At 33.2% G+C, this 25,600-nt stretch overlaps 3 protein-coding genes across 4 annotated transcripts; all 3 read right to left on the minus strand.

Annotated features, from left to right (window-relative positions):
* Positions 1–6,603: 6,603 nt before the first annotated feature.
* On the minus strand, positions 6,604–9,189 carry LOC114760217 (uncharacterized). Its single transcript, XM_028949481.1, has 3 exons — positions 9,010–9,189; positions 7,750–8,702; positions 6,604–6,894 (listed from the first exon to the last, which is right to left on the minus strand). The coding sequence occupies exons 2-3, from the start codon at positions 8,698–8,700 to the stop codon at positions 6,889–6,891; spliced, it is 957 nt and encodes a 318-aa protein (XP_028805314.1). The 5' UTR covers positions 8,701–8,702; positions 9,010–9,189; the 3' UTR covers positions 6,604–6,888.
* Positions 9,190–10,606: 1,417 nt separating this feature from the next.
* Positions 10,607–12,668, minus strand: LOC114760218 (cytochrome b5). Its single transcript, XM_028949482.1, has 3 exons — positions 12,547–12,668; positions 11,201–11,267; positions 10,607–11,093 (listed from the first exon to the last, which is right to left on the minus strand). The coding sequence occupies exons 1-3, from the start codon at positions 12,631–12,633 to the stop codon at positions 10,843–10,845; spliced, it is 405 nt and encodes a 134-aa protein (XP_028805315.1). The 5' UTR covers positions 12,634–12,668; the 3' UTR covers positions 10,607–10,842.
* Positions 12,669–16,817: 4,149 nt separating this feature from the next.
* LOC114760216 (stomatal closure-related actin-binding protein 1) lies at positions 16,818–24,877 on the minus strand. Of its 2 annotated transcripts, none has more exons than XM_028949479.1 (13): positions 24,724–24,877; positions 24,078–24,377; positions 23,761–23,889; positions 23,027–23,119; positions 22,655–22,795; positions 21,644–21,712; positions 21,099–21,182; positions 19,930–20,110; positions 19,179–19,295; positions 18,937–18,995; positions 18,571–18,705; positions 17,645–17,794; positions 16,818–16,993 (listed from the first exon to the last, which is right to left on the minus strand). In XM_028949479.1, exons 2-13 carry the CDS (start codon positions 24,357–24,359, stop codon positions 16,949–16,951), a joined length of 1,485 nt encoding a protein of 494 aa, XP_028805312.1. In that variant the 5' UTR covers positions 24,360–24,377; positions 24,724–24,877; the 3' UTR covers positions 16,818–16,948. The 2 variants fall into 2 exon arrangements, with proteins under 2 accessions (XP_028805312.1, XP_028805313.1); XM_028949480.1 differs by lacking the exon at positions 24,724–24,877 and adding an exon at positions 24,533–24,549.
* Positions 24,878–25,600: the final 723 nt, after the last annotated feature.

Here is a 25,600-nt window from a genome sequence, read left to right on the forward strand (position 1 = left end):
CACAGGTTCTGAAATGAGAATGTGAGATTGTTGTGTTGCCATATATATATATATGTATATATATATATATAGAGAGAGAGAGAGAGTTCTATAGATTATGCATATGGCCTTTCTAGTTGCTACGCCCTCGAGTTGCTAAATTACTCTATTTCATGTTACTCTCAATAATTGATGCTCCCTTTTTTTTTTTTTTGAATGAGATAATTGATGCTCCAGTTGTTCTCTTTTTTTTCCTTCATTTTTTTTAAAAAAAGAATGGCACAGCATTTGTTTCTTTACTTGTAATTTATCCATTTGACCAATGGTAAAATTACTATAAAAGTAAAGTGGAAATATTGTATGTACTGTACAAATTAAAATGAAAGCATCTCAAGTTTAAATTTTATAGATGGAAGAAAAAAGAAGTTAAAGACATTTCTTTCCATTTAAAGCCCAGTTAAGCTCAAATTTGTTTTAGTAAATATTGTAAAACTAATTAACAAGTATCATTTTACAATACATTTTTTTTTTGTCAATAGACTAAAGAAAGTATGGTAGATTCACATTGAGTAGCAAAATGAATTGAATTATTTACAAAATTTTGAATAATTCTTCTCATGACAAAGAATTGGCTTATAACTTTCACAAAAATATCTCACTGCAATATAAGGGACTTGTTAGTGGGTTATTTGTAAATATTTTGTTAACTGTTCTTTGAGCCTGTAAGTATGCTTTCACCTTAGCGAACTCTCAGGACTCAATTCACTTAAACTTTTACCCATATTTAAAAAAAAAAAAGAGAAATGATTTATTTACTTTCAATCAATTTTCCTAACAAATGCATTGACACATTTTATTATGATGCCTATTTCATTCAATGACTTTATCAATGATAAACATAAAATTAGACAAAAGGTTTTGTGTGTGTGAGTGTGTGTTGGTTAGATTGAAAAAGACATTCATAAATGTGTGTGTATGAGGAATAAAAGTTCATATCTGTTGACAGTTATTTTCATAACCTAAACAAATCAATGCAACCACTTAATTTTTGACTATCAATTATTTGTGAGTATAGAGTATGGTTGTTACAGAAAATGATGCCTAAACTACTATATATATGATACTATATGCATGATTGGTATATACACTTATTTTTCTATATCATTTTTTAATATGTGACACATATCACTCATCAAATTATCTTTAGCCACAAAGTCCACTTTGAATTTGTCTGTTTACATTAAAGTATTTAATCACATCTCATGATTAAGTGAGCGAATTATTATTGTGGCTACTTAAATAATTAAATAAATCTGTCTATTAATTAATGCTATTAGGCCAAAATAATAACTTAGGTTGGTCATAATAAATAACTCTCCTGTTCTTTTTATAATACCATGTTAACTCTTTTTTTTGGATTAAGTAAATTAGTTATAGTTAAATATAAAATTTTTTACAATTTTCCAAAATTACTCTTAATTAAATTAAAGTCATTATTTAGACTAAAAGTTCAAGAAAAGAGAGAAAATTTAAGGGAAAAAAAGCATCTCATTAAAAATTTTATTGATAAGAAGGACCTAAGCCGAAGTACTGGTATTTTATGGGCAAAACTTGTAGAATAGATATTTATGAAATCTTTCCCACCAATAAAATTTTTAGTGATGGATTTTTCCCCATCCCCTCCCCCCAAAAAAGACATTTTCATTAAAATTTGTATCTAAGGTTTTATAGATAGGATTAAAGAGAGTATTGAAAAGATTAATTTGACATATGGCATTTTTTTTTTGTATAAGGTGAATGATAAGAAGATTATAAATTAAGCTTTTCCATGATGATATATTAATCAGATATAATAAAATATTCACAAGTAAAAGACTAATTGTTATTGGAAAATCCACCAAATTATTTTATGGGAGTGAGTGAATAGTGATATAAGTCATGTGTTTGGATGAATGTGGAAGAAGGAAGAGACCATGTGAGAGCAGTTGGATGACAACCTTTTACAATGCTTTACTATTATTATTCATGTGAGTGGCGTGTATGTCCTCTGATATTCTTAGGCCACGAGCCTCCCATTGTTGGGTTTGCTTCTCTTCTCTCCTTCAACTTTTTTTTTTTTTTAAAACTTTCCTTTTGCATAATTTAGGCCACTTTAATTTGTTATTTTCATCTATTTACATAATTACCTTTTTCAACGCTTGGATGGAAAACGTATCCTAAATTAGAACTTTGAAAACAAGCTTAAACTAGAGGGCTTGCCAATACTATCTTCGGTCCTTAATATAAGATCCTGCTTGATTTTTATTTTAGTTTTAAATATAGGATCCCAATCCATTTTGTCTCTCATATTTACTCAATTTTTTTCCACGATAGTCCTTCTAATAATTATAGTTCTAGTTACTACATTTGATTAACAAGGATATTTTAAGAAAGACAACACCTATTTAGGACAAATAACTAACTCAACTTATTTCTTTAATCTCCTCAAATTAGTCAACTGACTCTTATAATTAGGACCAGAGGTATTATAAAGCTGTTCTTATTTTCCTATAGCATGATATTTAAAGTACTCGCAAACATGTCGACACTAGATTCAGATTCCAAACCTTAATTCAAACAAAGCAAGAGACAAGGCAAGAGACGGTGTTATTGGGACAATTTGCGGTTGACAATTTTTTTTTTTTTTTTTAGTTCCAACCCAATTGGCAATTCACAATTGAATGATTTAACAGTCTCCAATTAGGCATCCTTTGAACGTTCAAGTTAGTTGGACTTATTTATAAATCGTATCAACGTGAGTATCAAATAACTTAATCCCTTTTTTAAAAACCAGCATAAAAAAATGCTAAACTAGTAAAAGGTTGAATTTGATCCTATATATAAAATTTAAATTTATTTTCTCCCCTTTATTTATCTGAATTAACTTTATTGAAGACATATATTAAGGGAGTTTGTATCAAAAATTAATTTCAATTCAAATGATTTAAATTAGTTAAGTACTACTCCGATCCTAAATATAAGATCTATTTTGTAGTACAAATTACCCCACAAAATAGTTCTTATATTTAGGACTAAAGGAGTATATTTTTAGCAGATAAGTAATGTAATTACTTTTCTTAATCCATTTAAATTAGTTAAATAGATTGGAAATAGTAATAAATAAAAATATAGGGAGAGGATGCTTTGAACTTGGGCAATGGTGAATTCTCATGAACTTCGTTAATAATTTAATCTTTCTCTTCCTCTCTCCCACGTTTCCACTCACATTCTACAACTTCATAGGATCCCTTCTGAATACATATACCTCTTCTGGTTGCTCTTTAATGTTCCAATTCTAAAATACTTCTGACATTGACTTCGCAGGGTGTGCAATTTTTTTTTATCCAATGCCTTTAAGAAAAAGTTACTTGCGTAGAGTCATAGGTTTTAGACATGGACACGTGAAATGAATTATTGGGTGATTACAGCGAGGGGATGTTTGGCAATCTTTAAAAATGCTTACAAACTTTTCTACATATTTACTTCATAAACCGTAAATACACTTCTAAAATTATAATTTAATTTCCATCCAAATATCTCATAAGCAAATTTCTCAATGAAAGTATGGATCACGAAGTTTAATAATTATGTTGCTCTCTAGTACAATTGTATTGTTATTTTGTTAGAATAAAGAGAAAATTAATCAAATATGGACGAAACAACACTATTTCAGTCGTTATATATGTTTTATTTTCTTTTGTTATAATAATTTTATCTTTTCTTATCTTCACTATTTACATAAATAATAAAATTGACTAATTTTAAACTATCTCTTTATATACGACGCATATCTAGTTAATTTAATTTCTGTTATTCCTTCCCTGCACCTTTATTTCTCTTTCACAATTAGCCTCAAAATAGAGGGTCCCTCTCGTTTTTTAATTTTTTTTTTTAATTCCATATAGTACTTCGCTTTGCAAAGATATATGGCCTTTCTTTTAGGCTAGTGCATATTAACGTTCTTAAAAATGACTTTATCCTGGCTAATTTTTACAAAATTTCTTTAAAATATAAATCAATATTTTAATATGATTTATATTGGAATATATTTTTAGTAAAAAAAATTGTTTGACAAAAAATTGTTTAGATTGCATATTAAAAAGTCAGCTTCCGAAAATTTAAATCTAAAAAGAAAACAAAATACAAGAATCAAAAGTCAGAAAAAATTATTTCAATTCTAGTGTTCATTTTATAAACAGTACTACCTCTGGTCCTAATTATAAGAGTCAGTTGACTAATTTGAGGAAATTAAGGAAGTAAGTTGAGTTAGTTATTTGTCCTAAATAGGTGTTGTTTTTCCTAAAATATCCTAGCTAATCAAGTGTATTGACTAGAACTATCATTGTTAGAAGGGCTACTTTGAAAAAAATGTATAAGGGTATGTTTGGATGAAACCAAACCGTGGTTTGGAAAAGTGATTCTGGAGAATAGATTCTGGGGAGAATAGATTCTAGGGAGAATAGATTTTATGAAAAAGTGATTTTGAGAAGTGAGAGTGTTTGGATAGTTGTTATCAGAAGTATTGTTTATATATACAAATTACTAAAAAAAGACATAAGTTAATATGATAATTACAGAAAAAATAGATTTTATGATATATTTTAATTTGAAGGAATAAAATTGTTAATAATATATTTTTTATTAACATAATTAATAATACATAAGATAATATAATTAATAAATAATTAATATGTATATATATTTATAAAATATAAAATTAAATATGTTTATAAAAAAAATAACAAGATACATATCCTATAGGCTCTCACACTCTCCCTTTTTTCTCTAAAAGCAAAAAATTTTTGCTTTTTCCAAAACCATGGTTTGTGCAAATTGAGTGGGTGTTTGGGTGACTTATCACCCAAACCATGGTTTGGGGTGTCACCCAAACGGTGCCTAAATATGAGAGACAAAGTGGATTGGGATCTTATATTTAAGACCAAAATAAAAGTCAAACAGGATCTTATATTAAAAACCGGAAGTAGTATTTTGAAAGGTGGCCATGGGTTTTTCCGCTTCCAAACATCAATTTTTAACCCTCCAAAAGCTATGCCAAACGCCCTCTAATATTCTGAGTTCTTTATTTCTTTTCCTTCTATTTGGTTTTTTAGTGATTAAACCAAGAAACAAAAAATCACACTGGACATTAAATCAGTTGAGATAGTGGTTCAAGGGTCAATTGGTCAGACTGGGTTAACTTGGGATCCAACTGGTCATATTAAAATAATATAATTTAATTAAAAATAACAAAATATAATAACATCAATAATCACTAATAACAAAATATAAAAAAATATAACTAAGACTGAGCAATGGGCGGGGTGGGTTAACCCCAAGGTTAGCCCATAGCTCGCCCATTCATAAATAAATGGGCATAGACTAACCCATAATCTGGTAGTAGCTCATTTAGCCTGTATTAAATGGGCTATGGGGCAACCCGTTTGAATTGACTGGGTTACGGGGTAACCCATTTATTTTTTTTAAAATTTTTTTTAGTATAGCTATTTTATATATGTAACCTTATGAAGTTGTCAATAAATTTTGTATGCCAAATAGCAAATCAAATATGAAATAACATCAACCATATTCAATCACACAACCTCACTTAAATTCGCAAACAATCAAAATTTAATAAAATCACAAAAGTAATCACCAATCATAAAGTCTCATAAACTTTGAAAGTTTTAACTTTCACCTAAAGGATAAAACAAAAACTTAGACAAACATAAATACTTGATAAAAGATGAATGAGAAACAATATAATCAATTAAATAAAAAACTTAAAACTTAAACAGACAGGTATGGGCAGCCCAATATCTTGCCCATAGCCCAACACGTTTAATGGGCTACCTCGCCCATTTAAGCTTGCCTGTTTATAATTATAATCTCTTATTTGGACTAATTGGGCAAGCTTAAATGGGTAAAAATTTCATGGGTCTTGAGCGGGCTAGCGGGTAATGGGTTTATTGCTCACTCCTACATATAACAATAGTTCAATTGTACTAATAACAAAATACAACAATATTGAGAATTTTGATCTTTATGATTCATCGTTAACTAAAATTAATAATTATTGACACCAAAATCATCATTAAAATTCATTTAAATCTATAGGGGTTAAGACATTAGAAATTGAATAAGAAAAAATAAGACTAATAACAACATAATCATCCAAACCGGTTCATTATTAGTTTCACACCAGTTTTCACCGGTTCATTCCGATTTGACCGGTTCGTTACCGATTCAAGTCCTTTCGATTTAACATCCAAACCAAACTAGATCACTGGCTGGTTCACCGGTTTGTCGGTTGAACCGGCCAGTTTCGGTTCGGCTTTTTATTCTCTAGGTTAAACTATCCAAAAATTATTATGTTTAATAAGAGATATTTAATTATCCCCATTTGTTTGTCCATAACAAAATGTACTTACAACAGCAAGTTTAGGTGAGTCTCCCGAATGGAAGTATAGCATGACAGCACAATACGAATCTTAGGACACACAGAACATGACACATTTGGACGAAACCTTTTTCATTTTTCACGTTCCCCCCTGTCTTTTAACAAACTGAACTTTGACACATAATTAATTGGTATAACTTGTCCACTATTCAGACTAAACTCATTTCGATTATAAATTTTGGCAAACAATAATAATAGTAGCAAGTTTTCTTCATCAAATAATAACTCACACATGAACATGGGAATATAGTAGAACATCCCATCGGACTATGAATAAAACACACCCATGGAAATACATAGCTCACCATCAAGCAATGCCCAGAAGTTCAATTCCATCTTATAATTAAAATTCTAACACATCTTCACCGCCAATAAAACAACAGCTAGTTGATAATTTTACTGCCATTTCTTCTTCATTCCTACAAAAGATAGCACAAACAAATACATAAGAGGAACAGGGAAATTATTGATTATTTCAAATGTTTACATTCTCAAGAGCTTTTGTCTTCATGAAACAAATAGAATTCAGAAAATGGTTTAAGCTATTTCAGGTAACAAAAAGTTCAGAAATTTTCAAGGGTGAGATTTTACTGGCAAGCATGATTTAAGACATTAGTGGCAAGATGTTGACTAAACTAATCTTCAGCTTCGTTGCTTAATTTCAAGGAGAAAGATTAAGGTCAGACTTGTTTTTGAAACAATGCTAGCATCTACAAAAACTTTGCTTGACATGCCCTATATTTGTGAAAATAAGGTTGGTTCCCCAAAGAATAGATCCAGCAATACTCAAAAGTTTTATAACCCCACGGGGGCCCTGTATACAAGTTCCACCCTGATAGCATGTGCATGTGATTGATATCTATAATCCAAACATCAAGCATGTGACTCAATCATCACATTTCGTCCAGAATTTAAAACCTATGTGCTCCGTGAGCAAGTGAAAGACACGATTTAGTATATTAAATTGTGCAATAATGTTGAAGGCCTGTCATAATCTTTGTTGCCAGGATTAGGGCACGAAATATGAGATGAATTTACCGTTGCCATGCCACAATAATTCAGCTACAGAAATCTGTATAGACGAAAAAATTATAATGCAAGCAATGGGGTTGCATGCTAGCAGCACATAGGCCATTAAGATATGTGTCATTCACACTAATATGGAAAGTTCCACTGGTTACACATACGACACTTGAATAAGCATGAACTTGCACATATGAAAAATAAAACTTGCAGGCACACAAGAAAAACAGAGGCAAATATAAATAACAAACCTCATCATCATCGTCGTCACCACCATCTTCTTTATTCTTCTTCAGACGGGTGGTGCCTCCTTCCTTGCTGATGGGCAGTTTCATTGCTCCAAAGGGGGTGTCAACATTAATATTTCCTTTGATGGTATAACCTGTACCCTTTCCTCTAATCATGTCCCATAGTGCAGAACCAAAGTCCTTGGGCTTGAAGGTGAAAGGAATATCAATGTAACAAATTCCACTCTTCTCAATTTTGGCAGATTTGGTGAGTTCAGCACCTCCAATGCTAACATCAGCAAGCCAGATCTGGTAATCTAGTGCATTGAGGCACAGATCAAAATCATTCTTATTTTCCAATTTCAAATGAAGAACTGCAACAGTCTCCTCAAAGGAGAAGCTCTCAAAATGAATTTTCTCAAGATCAACATCAGGCTTATATGGTATGGGTATCTCTCCAGTTTTTTCCAGAGGAATGGTAATCCTTCCGATGACAGGAACATCCACGATGAGATCAACCTTGACCTTGTATGGTACGATGGTTCCAGGTTTAATATCATGATAAGTATTCTTTATGTCGTCATAAATCAAAGTAACAGGTATTTTGACAGTCTCTTCTCCACGTGCATGGATTGTACCTGCATCTGGTATCAATCCCGAAACTAGCTTTCTCCCATCGCTCTCAATCAAGTAATTAATGTCAATTAGAGGGATCGGTACTGGATTTGGGTTCTTTATAAGCACATCAACAATAAGTTCAGCCTTCTCAAGATTAATTGATGGAATGTGTATCCCGGTAACATCCGCCGTTGGCTTCCCAAACCCAATTGTTTCCTCGATCTTCTCACCGATATCATGAATGAAATCCTTCACCTTCTCAAGGAACCCACCCTTCCCTTCTTCTTGATCCTTGTCCTTGTGTTCTTCATCCTTAACACCCCTTTCAACTACTTCCGGTTTATCAGACGAAGACATATCTAAACAGCAGATGACAGAGCAAAGCAATCAGCCTGGGGAAGAGCCACACCACCAAATATTCAAAGTGAACTTTCAACTAATAGTAACAAAAAGTTAATCAAATTACTGCAACTCTTCGGATCACATTAACTAACAAGCTATAAAGACAGATCATTCGTAGTTCACTGTTAGATCAATAGATTATGCAAAATTAAAATCCACATCGGAAATGGCCAGAAGAGGGATGACTGATCGTGATCGTGATCGCGATCGCGATCTGCAGGGAAGTGAAAGAAGAGAGGGATTACATAGAGAATAGAGACGCACCTGATCAACTGTGATCGGAAAGTCAAGCAGGAGAGATGATCAGCTCTTTGTCACTCAAACTTTACACTACACAGTTCAGACAATGCCCGAAGTGACGGATCCAGATTTATGTAGGGGTCGTGATGAGGGGATCGACGGTCAAAAGTGGGGAACGAGAATTGAACGATTTGAGGCCGTCGATGTAGATTGAATTTGGGAATTGGGAAGGCTCTTTGTATGAACAAATTCAATTGATATAATAAGCAAAAAAGGATAAGAAGAAATTAATATATTGAAGATGACGATGGAGCAATGTACGGGCGTCACCACCATTCACGTTGTTCACCCGGCCCCAGGGGGCCCTGTCTATCATTGAACACGGTCACCGACCACGCCTTCTATTTGGACACCTAAGCTTGTGATCAACTGATAACGAAGTGTTTAACCTTTAAAATAAATTTTGAATTTATCTCAATATTTTTTAAACTTTGCTTGCATTTCTTTTTTTTTTCCTTTTTTTTATAAACATGGCCATATTTGTCTGATTAAGTCTAGAATCTTCTTTTTTTTTTTGTGAGAAGAGTTTAGAATCTTCCACAAAAATAATAATTAGATGGTCATGAAGGCCCATTTAAAATGAGATAAATATATAAACGGAGTTTTATTTTGACTTATATGAAATGTGTCCATAAGTAATTTCAAACGTAATATCAATTTCTTATTTCTTATCTTTATTTATTGTTACCATTTGGGACTCAAGGTCTAGAGTTGCCACAAATATTTGCAAACCTTGTTTACATTAGAATTGAGTTTACTATAATGTGATTTTTATTTTATTACGTCAGAAGTGATTCATCCCACTTTTTGGCTGGTTAAAAAAGTGATTTTGACATTGAAATTATGTTTGATGATTAAAAACCAAAAAATTTTTTTGCGTATGTAATTACCTTAGAAAGGTGTATTTGTTTATAATCTAATATTGATTAATTGAGCTGCATATGATATACCAACTCCGATCCTAAATATAAAATTTAATTTGTAGTATCAAATTATATTATAAACTAAGTCTTATATTTAGGATAAGATAAAGTATAATAATCCCAAATCCATCAACAAGTAAACCTTATGCGTTTGGTAAAGAAAAAACAAAAATATATACTAAAAATTTCAAAAAAAATTTATATAAAATATTATCTTTTACCTAATATTTTACTAAAAATATAAAAGATAAATGAATAGATGATTTCACTAAATTTTTATTTATAACACCTTTTTCTTTTAAAATAAATTTTTATTCTAATTTTCATCTCTTGTAATGAATATATAATTAAAAATATAATAATTTAATCATAACTAGTTTAACTTTATTTAGTAAGATAAGATTTGTTGTTATAACTGTAACCAGATCAACCGTCTAACCAAAAGCTAGTGGTTTTTAATACCTTGCAGTCCTTGCCTTCTTCCACATAAATTGATAAAATGTTGACCTTTTTGTTTCTCTAGACATGGGCCAATTAATTTATTCACACATCCAAAATCCGCCCCAGAAAGAGATTTTTTTCCCTCAGCCTCTAACCAGAGTCACAAGTTCAGCCCTGAACATGAAAACCTCATCACCTTTTAAAAGAAGAAATTTCCAGCATTAGGGATGAGAAAGATGGTGAGATATATAAATGCAAAAAGTACAGTGACAGTGCAAACATGAACATGTTATTTGAAACAGAGAAAGGTGCAGATCCTAGCATCCCTAAAAATTGCAGTTCAATTTCCAAAGCACAAAACAAGCAGAATTCTTTCAACACTAATAACATGATTTTTCACAATGCCTGCCAAATAATTTTGCAGTTTCAGTGGTTATGTTGAATTGGTGTAGAAACGAACACCGACCGCCACGCCCAAGATCATCAGGGGAACTAGAAACTGAAGCATCCTGATAATGAATTCTGCTGTCTTGTCCTGATTATAGTGAGGCTGTTTTGGAGGTGTGTACTTAAACCCGGCCGGGATGCTGGCTGAATCGATGTCTCCTACATAGAACTCATCCAACATTGCTTCAGCTGTGGTACTGTGACCAACATCCTCAAAATCTTCAGTTGCATCTTTTCCTGCAGATAAGCAGCGTTTGAGTTACATTAATCTGGTGAAACCAGGGACAACAGAATAATTATATGCATTCAGACATAATGCTTGGTAGTTGATATCTATGATGTACCTGTGGCTGACAACAAGACCTCATCCCCACCTGGATGGTCCTCCAAGAATTTTGTGACATCATAAACCTGTTCCAAGGAATTATGTCAAGGTACTGAAAGATATCCGACGAAAAGCTGTCGTTAATCACAACTTGACGCAGGGGTTTGGTTTAGTTTATTTTTAATGATTTTACATTGTATGAGATAAATATGTAAGAGGAGTTTTTTCTCGTAAAGTACAAAAGTAATTTTTTGAGGGGATGCCATGGGCCTATTAGTTACAACGTTTAAAGGTCGTCTTGACGTGGTTTCTAGTTTAATCAAAAGCTTATCAAGCCTTCTAAATGACATAATGGCAATTTTTTAGACCCCACAAGCACATCATTGCTCCCCAGCAAAAGCTTAGTAGGTGTAATTATGATGCAACACAAATGAGAATGAGGCATACTGAACCTCAGGAATTGTACATATTATGACCGAGACGTCAACATTGGATATCTAAATTGACGCATAAAGTATAGCTCACAGCATGTGTGAGAGAGGTCAAGTAGGAAGACTCTGAGTAACTTAGGTTTTTCTTATTTCCAAAGCTGCCATGCAAAAAGAAGCTCTAGTGGACTAAAATTACCATAATGCATCAACGCAAAAGTGACCAAGAGAACCACCCCAAAGCCACATCATCTTAGCCATATGTACCAAACAAGACTTTTGGGCAGGACCTTAGGGGTATGTTATGCAGAACGAAGGAAAGAGTAGTTGGAGAATAAATGACAAGTAGTCTATCTATCAAAGCATGCACCTTTAGATACAAAGTCAAATTCTTGGCCGTTACTTCCACTCCATACACTCACTCCTACCAAATAAATCAATCATGCCTTATTTCCAGCCTGACCTTCTAACCATGCTCTCCTTTTCAGTACAACTAACTCCAACTATACCAAGCAGCAGAAGCAATCACCCAAAAGCCAAATCGTGTAAATTAGGGGGTAAGTAAGGAGTTTAACACCATGAACAAGCCAAGAAGCACTGATATCAGCACACATAACAACATAATCTTAACATATAGTGCTTCAATGCAGTTCTCTGTCGTCTCATGGACACAATAAAATGAGTTATTGTTGAAAGCATCAAAGAGGAGCAAGTCAACCAAAAATCCATATGATCAAAAACAAAAAAAGAAATACTGCATTCAAGTGCAGATTCAGCCGATTCGACATGATGCTCACTGGATCCAACTGAGTCATTGCATGAGTTGATTCCCAGTGAATCTCATTCCAGATTTCCAAAGAGCATCGAAGTAAAATCAAATTACACACACTAAAACCGCAAACCCAATTATACATTGGACAGATAGATAGATAGATACCTTGCCGCCAATGATGATCCAGCAATCGTGGCGGTGGTTGTGCTGAGAGACCTCAGCTAACGTGTAGGACTTACGCCCGGTGCCCATCTTCAAGAAGAGACCTTTTAGAAGGAAGAAACTGAAAAAAAATTTCAGAAATGGGAAGACCCCTGAATCGGAATTTAAAATGAGTTGGAGATGAAGGTTGGTGGAGTGCGCTAACGGGGTTGGTGAGGGTGAAGTGGTTTTGTCGTCACCAACTACCCTCCCCGCTCCCACCCTTCGGACTTTTGGGTGTGTATGAAACAATGTTTTAAAAGCCGGACCGGAAGTCGAACCGGAAAGATCAACGGGTCATGGTTCAATCGGTCGGATTGGTCGGACCGTTTGGTCAGACCGGTGATGCAATAATTAATTTAAAACAATATTATATACATATAATTAGTATATATGAAAAATATCAAATTATTAAATAATTTAGAAATGCATTTAAATAATCTAAAATTATAATGAAATCATTGAAAATGGACTAAAACCTTATATATTTAAATTTATGTATGTTTAAAATATTTAATGATATTACAAATTATCAATTCATTCAAATCAAAATATTTTTTTAAACGATAGACCAAATATCAAAACAAAAAGACTAGCGACTTACGATTTTAACACCACAATATATGAAATTTTCAATGAAATAATACTCTATGGTTATAAATAGTCTAAAAATATATTAGGATATTTAAGGGGATCAATTTTTTTATTTTTCTTCTATTTTTTTTTTTAAATTTTTAGTATTTTTTCAGTCAGGCTAAAAAACCGTCCGGTTTTCAGAAAACCGTTCCGGTTCCCGGTCCAACTCCGGTTTCCGGCTTAATAACGGCTCAACTCCGGTCCAATCCGGCTCAACTATATGAACGGTTTTTTGGTCCAAACCGAGCCGTTAACGAGTCCGGGTCACGGTTCAACCGGTTCGACCGTCCGGTCCGGTCCGGTTCTTAAAACATTGGTATGAAATATGAAATTGAAATTACATAATACTGTGTAATTCTGGATTACATGGCTCTACTCAACTTTCCAACTTCCAATTATATTTATCGCTATGTTTGGATTCTCTCAAACCTCAATCCAAACCATGTTATAATAGTCTCAGTACAGTTTATGAAGAAGCTAGCTAGGTTTATCCAAACCAGGCGTCATCGTTGGCAAGTAGATTCATTCTATTTCTACCCTTTTTCTCCATCGTTGAACTTTAGTTTGAAGAAAGGCCACGTCACCTTCTGAAGGATAGAGAATTTATATTACATAATTCATGAGCATCTTTCATTTGATTATATTAAAGGATTAAAATTTAAAAATGCTTTTGTCGTGAAAATGAAATTTAAACGTCTCAAACTCTCCCTTCAACACGGATTCGCAGGTGTGGACTAATCATGCGTCTAGAGAAGGCATTACCATAGCTGAGTATTTAGAGAAGCTTTTTCGCTGGGGGGGAAAAAAGCTTTCTTATAGTATTAACCAATCTCCATCCATCTGCCAAGAAAGTGGTCGTTGAGTAGAGGCTATATCTATGAACGGGTATTCTTTTAATTTTCTTGAGACAATAAATTTCAAATTTTCATTCAAAAAATTATTCTTCACATCCTAAATATAACACCTTTATAGTATGTATAAGAGTCTTATATTTAGGACCAGAGGAGTATATATATAATAAGAAGAAGCTAGTATACATAAATATTATATATAAATAAAGTATAGTATATTTTAATTTCTAAAAATTAATAAGCTAATAATACACACAAAAAAAGGATCAGAATAATACAGTTGTGTACAAATTTAATCCTTCCTCTATTTTCCTCATTATATTCCAATATACTTCCTTCGGTTTAAAATATGAGATAAGCTTTATTCATTTACGTTTATTAATAAATTAGTTAAAATTAGTTTAAAACAATAAATATATAAGGTATGTATTTTTTTTTCCTAAAATATATCCTCATAGATAAACGTGAATGTTAGTTTATAAAAAATCAAACCCCTCCAAAAAAAATTTAGGAAAATAACAAAAAATACCTTTTGAAATTTAAAAAGACAAATGGGTCATGTAAATAAGTAAAAGGACGAAATGGACATGGGGTAGGAATCTGGGATTTGCAAAGTTTGACGAAAAGACTAAACTACTACTAAAATAAAATGAAAAGCATCAGCAGGTTTTGCAGAGTAATTGACAACTTTCAAATTGAATTTGACTATTTTTATAATGTGTTTTGCAATTTGTTATTGGCCATTAACAAACTAAGTGAAATTCAAGAAATTGAGTTAAACAAAATTACTAAACATGTAACGTGACTAACTACTTATGAAATGAAAGTACCCATTTCCATACTATATTTTGTAACCTGTTATTAGCCATTTTCAAACAATTTTACTAAATATGTAGTGTGATAAACAACTTGTAAAATGAATTTCATGATGCATTTTGCAACCTGTTATTAGTCATTTTCAGACAATTTTACTAAACATGTAACGTGAGTGACAACTTGCAAAATGAATATGACTATTCCATAATGCGTTTTGCAACCTGTTATTAACAATTTCTAAACGATTTTACTAAACTTGTAATGTGATTGACAATTTGCAAAATGAAATTAATTATCTCCATAATGCATTTTGCAACCTATTATTAGCCATTTTCAGACAATTTTACTAAATGTGTAATGTGATTAACAACTTACGAAATGCATATGATTATTTTCATAACACGTTTTGCAACATGTTATTAGTCATTTTCAGATTTGGTGCAATTTTTTTTGGGAGGTTAAGTTAGACAAATTGACTAGACATGTAATGTGATTGATAATCTGAAAAATGTATTTGACCATTTTCATACTCTTGACTTGGTCAATTTTCACCAAGTATAACCTCTCGGGGGAATTAAACAATGGGGTAAATGTTTTGAGGAATCAGTATATGGGAGACAAATTGATCCGAAATACATCATAATAACTTTTATGATTTATTACACTTGCAATGAAATTCACCACTAAAACAATAGTATTTACCAAAAATCAGCAGCCTTATGACAGCAATTGTATTACATATATTCAAATGACAAGTTCACAATACGATTAAACCAACACTTAATATTTTCTTGTCATTAAAGTCACAAAACATATTACGTTCACTATACATTATCTATAAAAGGAATAGCTTGTTTACTAACAAACCCATCATCACCTAATGACTTTAGATGATATGAGTAGTCAAAAGGACCAAGAAAACAATGAGAATCACTTCTATCAATATACGTGTAACTAAAAATAGAAGACTTTGATATGGAAAAATAGAGACTTTCTATGGCCAGAACGGAAGAAAACTTTGATTGGAAAGATATGTTTGTCTATGCGATGCCGATGAAAAAATCATTTCAAGTTGTCTAAGGACTTTGCAAGCAGTAAGTCTGAAAAATAGAATGCCCATAACAGCATCTACTTTGCTGCTATCATGGTTGAGGAAGAAGAAGATTTAGTAATGTCTTCCCTCCCTCTCTCTCTAAAGAAGATGACCTACAATTGCTGGTCTAGTTCCCATGACTTCCTTCAAGTAAATCAGAAATAGAAGCAACAAAGTTGAGCTCTCTCTAATTTAGCTTAAACGAAAAAAAAATTTACAATGACTGTCCCTTGACGAAGAAGAGGATTTGAAGGGAGAGAGAAGAACTCTCTCTCTGTTTTTGCAACATGAAGAGAAAGAAGCCGAAAAAAGAGTGAGAGAAAATGTATAGAAATAATTTGTCAAAATTTATAAATTCCAATTTAATATCTGGAGTTTTATTTGTTTTTTGTAAAATTATAATGACTAATCTGAAATTTTTGAATTCAAATGGTATTTATATGAGATTTTTCCAAAAATTTATCTCATCTTTTAAATGAGAAGGAGTATTATATTAAATTAATGTCACGAGCACCAAACACTCATTACTTTTGTATTTATTTTTAATTTTTAATTATCAACGGTGGACGTTCCTATGTTTGCTTTTATCTTTTCTTTTTCTTTTTTTTGCCGTCTAATGGGGAATAGTTATGAGAAATAATCAGTAAACCAAGACGCAATCAATAAATTAGCATTGCAAACACCAATTCTCCGATATAAGAAGCTCTGCAATTTTCTCAACCATCCCTCACAAAGGCAAACCAAAAAAAATGCCTTGGTGTTGTTGAAGCAAACTTAACCAAAAAGGGAAAAAAAAAATAATAATATGAAGGGATTCAAAACCACAGAAGGCACGAATCCCCACCACAAAACAATAACAAGCCATGTTCTGCTCTCACAGTCTTACATCTTCACACTTATAATACAACAACTCAAAATAATTACATCTTCACAACTCTAGAGACTGATGATTTTAAGGAGAACCTTCACCTCATGTCCCTAATGGAGCTCTGTCATCTGGTCCGGCAAGCATGATCTGCATTTTTATGCATTCAAAATTCAGCAATGGCAATCAAAAGAATTAATACTGTAAAAAGTGTGCACTTTATCATGTTCAATCATCATATCACATTCCCATTCAACCAATCATGGCAAGTTCAAAATAAATATGCACTTTATCCTTATTGTCATTTTGCAAAAATCAGTTTAGACCTTTCTGGGACATTAGATTCCATACAGTTCAAGGAGTTTCAGTCTTGTTTGGTTCAAGATTTCAACCGAGGGAGTGAACGACACTTACACGAAATGGAAAGCTTAAGACAGGATGAGACTGAAATCTGTTGAGTCCCACATTGGGGAGCCTCACAAATGAAGGGTGCGTAAAAATACATGGGGATCTTCCACCCACCATGCTAGTCTTTTGATCGTAACAAAATCTCGACATATATAGAATCCAGACCTCTATTAGTCCTTACTTATTCATGAAAGCTAGGTTTCATTCATTGCTGACCTTAAAAATTTCAGTCTTCTCAAGTCATTGCCATCTTAATCCTCAGAATACTATAAAATTGTTCAATATATACGTGTAACAGACTTTAAATGGCAATTACCCATTGATGAATGGTCAAGTTCCAACAATTTTTACTTTTAATTTAAGGAACAGTTTAGAAAGGTCAGAACCACGTACATTACAGTCAAATGCAAACCTCCTTGCAAGCATGATAACTGCATTCCTTTCTCGCTCTGATTCGAATGCTAACACAAATGTTTGGCCCGGCTTTGCTTGCCAAAATAGTGCTTGTGCTGCGGCATTTCCACCTCCTCGAACTCCACAGAGCTATGAAAAAACAATAACAACAATGAACAAAGCTTGTTGGCCGGCCATATTCAAGTTTATAAGGGACACAATAGAATTGATTAACAAAAAAGTCAACTCTAATGCAAGGTCAGGTTCCTACAAAACCATGAGACTTGTTTGATCATTGACACAAAGGTCCCGTTTGGTAAGAAGCATTGAAAATGAGGGATTAGGATTGGGATTGCAATTGAAAAAAATCATTAGAATAGTATTTAGCATGGGTAATTACTTATTATATGGGATTAGGCAAACTCATAGAGGTGGGATCAAAACATACCACTTCCCCCATAGTATTCTCTAATCCCACATACATAGGTTTGACTAATCCCATATAACAAGCAATCTCTCATACTAAACATTCTTTTAATAGATTTTCTCAATTGTAATCATAATCTCAGTCCCTCATTTTCAATGCTTTCTACCAAACGCAACCAAAAGGCTTGCCCACCTGGTCTCTCTAGGCTAGGTTGGGCGACACAAGGATCATCTCAATCTTGAGAGGAAAAATGACAGTCATTTTAATAGATTCTAACCATTAAATCAATTTAAACAGTATAACTTCATTAAAAACAATTCTTTATCTTCAGCAAAAGAAGAAACTTAGACAAACATCACCAACTAAATGGCAAAAATCTGCTCAAAATAAGTCACTTTCTAGCCTTAAATGAAGAAAGTCTGAATTGAATTTTGGTTGGGCCAGCCCTAACTGACAGGTTTTTGTCTATAACTAGGATGCCATGCAAAACTTGAAATACCTGCATTGAAGATGAATAGTATTCTTTGGCAATTGTTGACTTTCCTTTACAAAGTTTCATCCTCATCTTTCCAACATGAAGTACATGAATAGACTCGGTTGAATGATGTAAACCATTCATTTGACTTACAACCACCTGTAACGTACAAAGTGTTGAGTACAATTATGATATTATTGTCATAAATCCAATCATCCATAACTTACAGCTTAAACTATTATATCCAATTGCACAATATGCATAACAATAACAATAACAAATGATATGTACATATAATTTAGGACCAATAGCTCAGCAACATCTTATATTGAAAGCTCATATAGACTAAGCCAATTACAAGAACGAAAGTTAAGAGTCAAGGTGACATACATTGAATTCAGTGTCATGCTTTCGCACAAGTGCCTCTACATAGTTTCCCAAACCGGCAGCTGCAAAAGAATATTATACTAATGTTTTAGCTTCAACTTAATTGCATAAAGAAATATGTACATTCTTAAAATTGCGCAAAACATGAGGAGGTAGAAATTTTAAATTGAAAACATATAGAAACCATGCCTATTGATGAGTACTAGATCAAAGTGCTTGGTGGAGATTCAGAGTTAGCACCAAACCTGGATCTATCAGACCAGTTGTTGACAAGATGATGTGCTGGTCTTCTGAGATAATATCAACTTCCAATTTACGTCGAACATCGAAAGGTTCAGGGGCATACACTGGTTTCGTGGCTCCTGGAAGAGAGAAAGTTGTATTACATGTACTAACACCCTGCAATCTCAAAATTGGAACAATACAAAGCTAACAAAATAACCCCCGCCCTTAGTTAATATTAGTTGATTCAACATGATAAACAGCCCTTAAAGAAAATTACGCCATCATTTTGAAAAATATTGGCTGTATATACACAGACAGTCAATATAAACATCAATTTAAAATAGAAGCAAAATTAAAGAAAGGGTTTTGTCAGACTTCTAGTTTGAACAAATTTGACAGGACCTGGACACTAAGGACCAACAGATATGGCGATAACGATCAATAGGTTTAAGATTATACTTTAGAGAAAAGTTGCTGAGAACTGTAATATTGGGAGGAAGCATGCAATGTTAATAAGAATACTAATAACTACTTAATGATTGCTTTAGTTTGCTGTAACACTAAAGGGAAAAACACTCGTTATCCCACACAGAGAGAGAGAGAGAGAGAGAGAGAGAAGAAAACATAAGATGACTAAATATGCCATTCTGCTTACACTCTTTTGGGAGTGACTGTAAATATAAGAGTGAAACTAGCTCAAACTGAACACAAACAATACCACCAGAATATTATGATAACTTGAAAATTTGCTAAAATTATTTGCAGCAGTACCTGAAATAAGCTCTTTTTTGGCACCTTCAGATGATACACGATACCATTGAATTGAACATTTTGAAAGTTCAGGAGCTTTATCAGAACAGGGTTGAATTTGCAAATATGAACCTAACGCTTCAGTCCCTTCTAGTTCATATAAATGAGAAGCATTTTCCTCACCGCTTTTTGCCCTTGCTAGCTGGAAAGCACAGGAGGAAAATTATTCTTCAGTTCACTAAAGGACCACAGATTGAACCTCAATTTACACAGTATCTTTCTTAGACAAATCATAGATTGCCAAAGGTTATCATTAAATAATATCAGTTTCTTTCTTTTACATATTTTTTTTTTTTTTTAGATAAAAGCATTCCAAGACCATATTTTCAATAATGCTAATTAGATTTGAGTATTTGCAGTATCGTTTAACATGATACTGCTCACTATATACAGAATATTGTCATAGAACCATAGATAACATTAGTTACTAAGAAAACAAGAAGGTATTAAGCAAACCAAGGAAACTACTGGAAGATAAATAGTTGTAATGGCCCACTGTTAATGTAAAATCTACAATATGTCACAAAACCCGTCATCCCAAAAGTGATCAAAATATAATCCATTTAAAATATCTTCCTGTGTGATAAAGTGACAACAGAATCGTCATTATGAGAGGGAAGAAAGGGAAATAGGAGAAAATGAGAAGGAAAGAGGAAACAGAGGAGAAGAAGTCAGAGGGGATTGAGAGAGAAAAACATGGAAGGAGAGAAATAGAAAGAGACTGAATCAATTCAATGCATTACTTCAAATGATCATAGGGTACATAATGGGTCTGTGTATGCAGGCACTAATATCCCCCTCCCCACAGCTAATTAATTGCTAACTATATTTATATCATCATCCTCATATAACATACAGATTGGCTTCTCAACAACCCGAACAAAAACCAAATGAAAGTTACCCAGTTCAAAAGAATGCAAACATAGAAATTGAAATGTCCAAAAATATTTATACTAAAGAATATAGTTGAACAGAAAACTGATATAGAAATCAAGCACCATGTTAACAATAACAACCAGCAATCTTTTTTATAATTATATCATACATCAATTACATGAGTATTTTATAGAGGTTAAGGATGCTGCTCATATTTATAAGCACTTCAACGTAGCATATGATGGCAGGAGTACCTCTTTTTGAAGTCGAAGATAATGTCTAGACTTCTCAGCTAGTTGAGCCCTCAAAGCCCGAAGCTCAAGTTCCATATCCATAACCTAACATATCAACAATCAAGGCATTCAGTTCCTTAAAATAACTTTGCAGATGAAGTTACATAGTTTGTGTCAAGCACCAATATATCTTATCCCAAAAGCTTAACGGGTAGGACTTAGAATAGGGCAAGGAATTTTTTTTATAGGATTTTTTTTTTTTATTCAACACCTCTTAACATGCCCTCACACATAAAGTCTCCTTGAACCTAAAGCAAAGGTAACGAACGCAATAGATAAAGTATTTTCTCGACAACTCAACTCTGATCCCTGGCCTCTTTTTCTCCAACAAAAATAATTAAGAGACTTGAGACCACCAAGTAACATACCCATATAAGCTTCCAATAAGTATGGAAGGGAATTGTTGATTGTTCAGGGGGGAAAAACCAGGTAGTGAAAAGGTAATTTTAGAAAAACACAATTATATTCATGTGATACAAAAATAGGAACAGCTAATCGACACATACCCTGCTTGGCTGATGAAGCATTTTGATTCTTCGAGCCTCATGAACCTCCTTCATTAATTGTTCCAGGTCCTAAATTTCCAACAGAAACAGAAAATGATAAACATATAGTTGGTATAGATCTTCTCTATTCCCAGCTTAAATGGTTTTACTGGCAGCCAATATTTTGATAAATAATATATCAAATACCAAGGGAAACACATCCTTAAATGGAGAGAATGTACAAAGTAATTCCCTAAAAGGACATCATCTAATCATCAGATAATCAGAAAAATCACGTCTAGATTTGTAAGTCTGAGGAGTAAAGATTCCTTAGAACAAGTTAGATAAGAATTCCAAAAAAGATTCCCTTCAAACCTGATATTAAGCTTTCAAGTTTCAACAACTTGAATTGCTCTTCCATTCCCTTCCAAGCAAAAAGGGTTTGAACTTTTAAGTTTAAGCCCCACAGCCTCTCTTTGGATTTTACACCACCAACAGGAAACCATGTTAAAAAAGTTGAAGGCTCCCATTAATCTAAGAGAGAACACCAATGTTACAGTGGTATTGCCAATCTCTGGTATGTCACCAGCTTTCCAACTTATCCATTACAAGTGATTCTGATACAGCCTTTCCCTCTTTATGCAGCTAGAGTGGCATCAGTTATACAACCCTAATGACCACAACCCTGTTCTAACTCTCCTACAACATTCTGTAATTCCCATCCCCCTACTTCTAGGGCCCATATGGGATGGTGGAATTTGGGAACAAAACAGAACATCTTAAGAATAGTCGTTAAACCTTTCCTTCTCCAAGTTCCAAATAGATTAGGAATGAATCACAGAATTCATGAAAACCACCAAATGCAAATATGCACCTTGGCCAAACTAAGTATAACTTTGCAAATTCAAACATGCACTGAGTTTAAGTTTTGATCTTGACTTCATGCATTAGTTAGACTATTAAACAAAAGTATTGGCACAAAATACATAATCAAGAAAATAGGGTTCAACAAGAAAAGCAAATAGCACAAACCTGCTTCCCAATAGCTCGATTCATTCTCTCATGCTCCTGAAGAGCCTCTTCAACTCTCTGAACTGCTGCTCTGGCATTCTCAATTTCAGAACGAGCAAAAGCTCTTTCCTCATCTACAAGTTTCTTAGCATCTTCAGAGGCCTGTAATCAAATTCAAGATTTCAACAATGGACAAAGAAATTCCTTATGTAGGATATAGAAAAAGGACAATCCCAGTTATAATTAAGAAGGGAAAAAGACAAGATAATAGGTGTGATATAGTGGTGAGGGGTGCAAGTAGTTTAGCAAGAGGTCTTAGTTTCAAACATCTGATCAATTTTCACCCAAAAAGATAAATACAGATTTCCCACCACTCCATTAAGTTTAAATCACCTGCTTAAGAAAACTTGCAAGCTTCTTCACCTCTGCCTTTTCTTGTATTAATTCCCCTTCCCTTTGGCTTAATTGAACTGCTAGAGCTTCAACCTGAAGAAGAAATGCAACAAGTTACAAAACCACTCATTAAAAGGGAGTTTAAGTAGCCTATTGAACCTGTGGCTTGATGGTGAAAGTGTTTTGCTTTCATTTTTCAAAGCTTCACACGCGCATTCAATAAGAAAATAAATGGGAGGAGTGATGGTGTCAAAGCTTTTCAATCATGACTGACATTTGTCAATTAAAGTACTTCACACACAGACACACAATCTTTCTTGAAAGAAAAAAACGGAAGGCATTATGATATTAAAGCTTTTCAATCATAAGTGACATTCGTCAATGAAACTACTTCAGACACAACAAAAGCAGAATATTCCATTAAAAAAATGAATATTATGCAGAAATTGGCATTGATGTTATATCTCCTGAACATACTACACCAAAGCAATTTGATCGACACACTAAGAACAAAAATAATTAACTCCAGATTTAAAAGCTATACTTTTTCATGCTAACAGGAACAAGGGGTCAAGAAAAACTTTAAGTTGAATCCAGCCTAACCACTGACGAACTCCAAAATAAAAATTAGAGTCGTGCAAAGTCGTGGCAATAGTGAAATACATACATTCAGATGTTTATTGTGTACAAAGACAACAAAAGAGCAATGCAGTACAAAAAATGTAGAAACTAACCATTGCAATAGCATCCTCTACTTCCTCCTTGTTTCTGCCAGCCACACGCCCTTTCAAGGATTCAAGCAACTCTCTAAGCTTGTTCAAAAGAACATGTTTTTCTAATGATGCTGCTTCTCTAAGTCTAGCCTGTCATTTTTTCCAGCATATAACTAGATTAAATAATATGAGAAAGTAAATTTCTCTGCAAACTATAATAAGTTAATAACTAGTCAATTCAATTCAAAACATTGAAAATTAGGCATACATAATTGAAAAAACCCCAACAACTACGTTGAAATATATAAAAATTTGAAATTAAATAGAAAGTATGAAACCTCTTCAGATAACTTAGCAGCAGCAGCTAAACCCTTCTCAAATTTACTAGCAAGATCGCGAACTGAGAGACGTTTCTGCTGTTCCAATAGCAGTGCGGTCTCCCGTGCAACAGCTTCCTTCATAGATAACACTTTTGGGTCATCCTTTGTCTCTATGATCTGATTGTTAGCTCCAATTTTGTAACTAGGAAACCTATTAGAAGCGAATATCACATCTGCTGAAACCACAGGCACCGCCTCCTTTTGCATAGTGTCACCAAAATCACGGGACACCCTCGTCATTGTTCCGAGTTATTCACTCTATGTCCATCACAAAATACAACCTTTAGCTACTACAATTGAGCTGGTTACAGTTCAGAACTTAAGTTTGAAGAAAATATATCTAAAGAAGAAAAACATTCAGTTTAAGAAACACAGCCAAAATCAAAAACTTCTAAATTGAGATATCACACTACCCATTAAGCTTGTGGAAGTCAAGGCTAATGATTGGAAGAAAAACCAGCTAAACCCTATATGTCCGTGTTTCCTTTACTTATCAATTGTTTTAACTTCACTTTTCCTGTGGTTTTGAGCTGAAGTAATCAAGAAAAAGCTACCCCAGACCAAAAAAAATTCAAAAAAAGAAAAAATGGAAAGTAGGAATTACAGATCATGAGAAGATAAATAGTAGGCTCAGTTAGGCTTGAGATTGTTGGATCAGAGGCAAAGGGCTAGCTCCAATTGGTGATGATCCTACGAGGCTACGACAGAACAATGCTTTAGAGAGAGAGAGAGAAAGGGTTGGGGAAGAGAATAATGAAAGAAAGATGGAAACTTTGCTTTTTGAAAAGAGAAAAGTGAAGAGAAGAGAAAGGGGAATAGTGGACGGCGCCGTCCAAGGCCGTTAGTTCTTGTGCGTAAACCTTAACGTTTATGGTTGTTCCGATCGAAGGGGACACACTGACGAACAGCTTCAACTGATTATGGGATTCTGTGATGTGTTTTGTTGTGAACTATGATGCCTTATGCTTTAAACCAAGAACTCTGCAGGCGGCCCGACCGGCCAAGGTACGTAAGATTACTGTATTAGCGTATTTAATCCTCATCAATCAACTTAAGATATATAAAATTTATAACAAAGTCCATTTTAGTCGGCTCTTTTTTCTAATCTTACGCAACATGTAATGTCATGCATCTCTACTGTAATAGAAAATTTTCTCAATGATATATCTATATTTTCCAATAAAAATATATAATTAATCATCATAAAAAATAATTATTTACTTGTTGTTCTTAACAAAAATTGTGAAAATAATCTATTTCATTTCTCAATTCTCATACCCTATGCAGTGTTAGGGAAAAAAATATGTTTAGTATTATTTATTATTTTTTTAACTGTTCTCCTATTTTCATAAAATTTTAACTTATTGTTTTATGTTATTAGGAGTATAATAATAAATTATTACTTGGAATAAAATGCCTGCTCGTTCCTAACTTCGTCTGAGGTTATCATTTTCAGGCTTTAAACTCAAATTTACTTTTCT

This window comes from Neltuma alba, unplaced genomic scaffold (genome assembly GCF_004799145.2).
Source record: "Neltuma alba isolate B1F8T4 unplaced genomic scaffold, ASM479914v2 tig00010948_pilon, whole genome shotgun sequence".
Taxonomy (NCBI): Eukaryota; Viridiplantae; Streptophyta; class Magnoliopsida; order Fabales; family Fabaceae; genus Neltuma; species Neltuma alba.